Source organism: Octodon degus, unplaced genomic scaffold (assembly GCF_000260255.1).
Source record: "Octodon degus isolate 3935 unplaced genomic scaffold, OctDeg1.0 scaffold00101, whole genome shotgun sequence".
Taxonomy (NCBI): domain Eukaryota; kingdom Metazoa; phylum Chordata; class Mammalia; order Rodentia; family Octodontidae; genus Octodon; species Octodon degus.
This window is the reverse complement of record NW_004524677.1, coordinates 1961398-1963102: the sequence shown is the minus strand read 5'-3', so window position 1 is coordinate 1963102 and position 1705 is coordinate 1961398. Positions and strand designations below refer to the sequence as shown.

The following is a 1705-nucleotide window of genomic DNA, read 5'->3' as shown; positions in this document are numbered from 1 at the left end:
ATGTTTAGGATAGATATATAGTTACATTCTTTTAATGAATAGAGGGATTTGTTCTAATGGTGTTTGTAAGTAGGATATCATGTCCTCATCTTGTACAGCAATTAACCACTAGGAAGAATGTATGCAATGTGTTAATTATTGAAACTGTCCTGCCAATTTGATTTGAAACTGTCTCATTGCTATTTGTTTATCAATAAAATTATGAAAAAAATATAGAAATTTGTTAAAAATGTTTATACCCTAAATATGTTGCTGTATTTTCTGTGAAATAATACAGAATTGTCAACATAGGTGTGCATCTAAATTTTGTGTTTTATCTTTAGTTTCTTTGGGATTTAGTAATTTAGGAAAATTAGTCACTTTGTTAGTTACTAGCCAATTTTGCCTTTTAATTGACAAAAATTATATTAAAGGATCATAACATTAACTTCTTTTACATTCACTTATGTGTACTTACAAGATTTACTCTGTATAATACCCTGCAAACTTCATAACTTTTCCAAAATTTGAATTTCATAAAATTTTGCAATTGGGAAATTTCTATGTACAAAGTATAAATAACTACATTTTAAAATTATAAATCGCTTCTCTGTTTGTATTTTAGGTCCTACTTGCAAGACCACAAGGCAAGATTTTCTTCAAGAACCAAAAACTCTCATTGCTCAACATCATGAGAAGATAAATACAGTTAGTGCTTTCAATTTACTTAATGTTTTTGAGAAAAATAATAACAATCTTTATGTGTACTGACATCGTTCTTTCATAGGATTGCATGAGTCCTAGTGTGAGATAGGTTCTCAATAGAGTGAAAATGAAACACTTATTAGCTGCAGGAATTCATTTTATATGCCATCTAAAAATAAGATTGTTTAGTTCTATAAACTAATTCAACATATGTATTTAGTTTGTACATGTAGAAATTTTTGATGTTTTCTTTTGACAAATTGTAGCACAATTTTTGAGTTTGTTTCAAGTAAATATCCCTTTACATTCTATTGGACAGACTGAAGTGAAAAATCTACTGTAAGATGCACATCTTCAGTGCCCTTACAGTGACACTTCGCCTGTGCTCTCCCCCACCTTGCTTTGCCTTCAGACTGTCAGCCAGGCTGACAGCTACTCAAGGGCGTAGACTCTTCTTTGAATGTTGCTTCTTCAGCAATAAGCACTGTGCCCCACACAAGCCACAGCTTCTGGATAACCTAGGTTTGGAAGGTGAGCAGAAAGGCAAAAAGGGGATGGAATGGTGTAGAGAAGCAGTCACTGAGGAGGTGGATAATTTGGGGGAGGGGCACCTTTTGTGACAAATGGACCTTTGGGGACACAGGTTAGGAAAGGAAGTTGACTCACAAACATGAGAGTTACATTCCACTTTTGACTTAGTCTCCTTTTTAATAATTAAAAAATTTAGACAGAATTTTACATAATGATTTTAAAAGTTTCAATGCTTTTTTTTTTTTTTTTTTTTGGTGAGAAAGGGGTGTTTCATTTTTACTTGTGTTTCTTTTGGCTGTTCCTCTCAGCAACAGCAAAACTTTTAGAGCTTTCAATGCTAACAAACAGCCGGCAGCAGCATGGCCGCTACCGGCCGTAGATACTTCTAATTTTGTGATCAACACTGTTAATATTACTTGACTGATTTTTTTTTCCTAAAAATTTTAAAATTATTTTCAATGATATTAATTTCATGAATAGGTCGGTGCAT

The 1705-nt window shown here is 32.7% G+C and overlaps 1 protein-coding gene across 1 annotated transcript in view; it reads left to right on the top strand.

Moving 5' to 3' along the window:
- Positions 1-1705, top strand: part of Iqcm (IQ motif containing M) — a 471351-nt gene that overhangs the window by 12971 nt on the left and 456675 nt on the right. The window contains exon 2 of the mRNA XM_023723694.1: positions 605-687. Within this exon, the coding sequence (XP_023579462.1) occupies positions 605-687 (83 nt within the window). The remainder of the gene's footprint in view (positions 1-604; positions 688-1705) is intronic.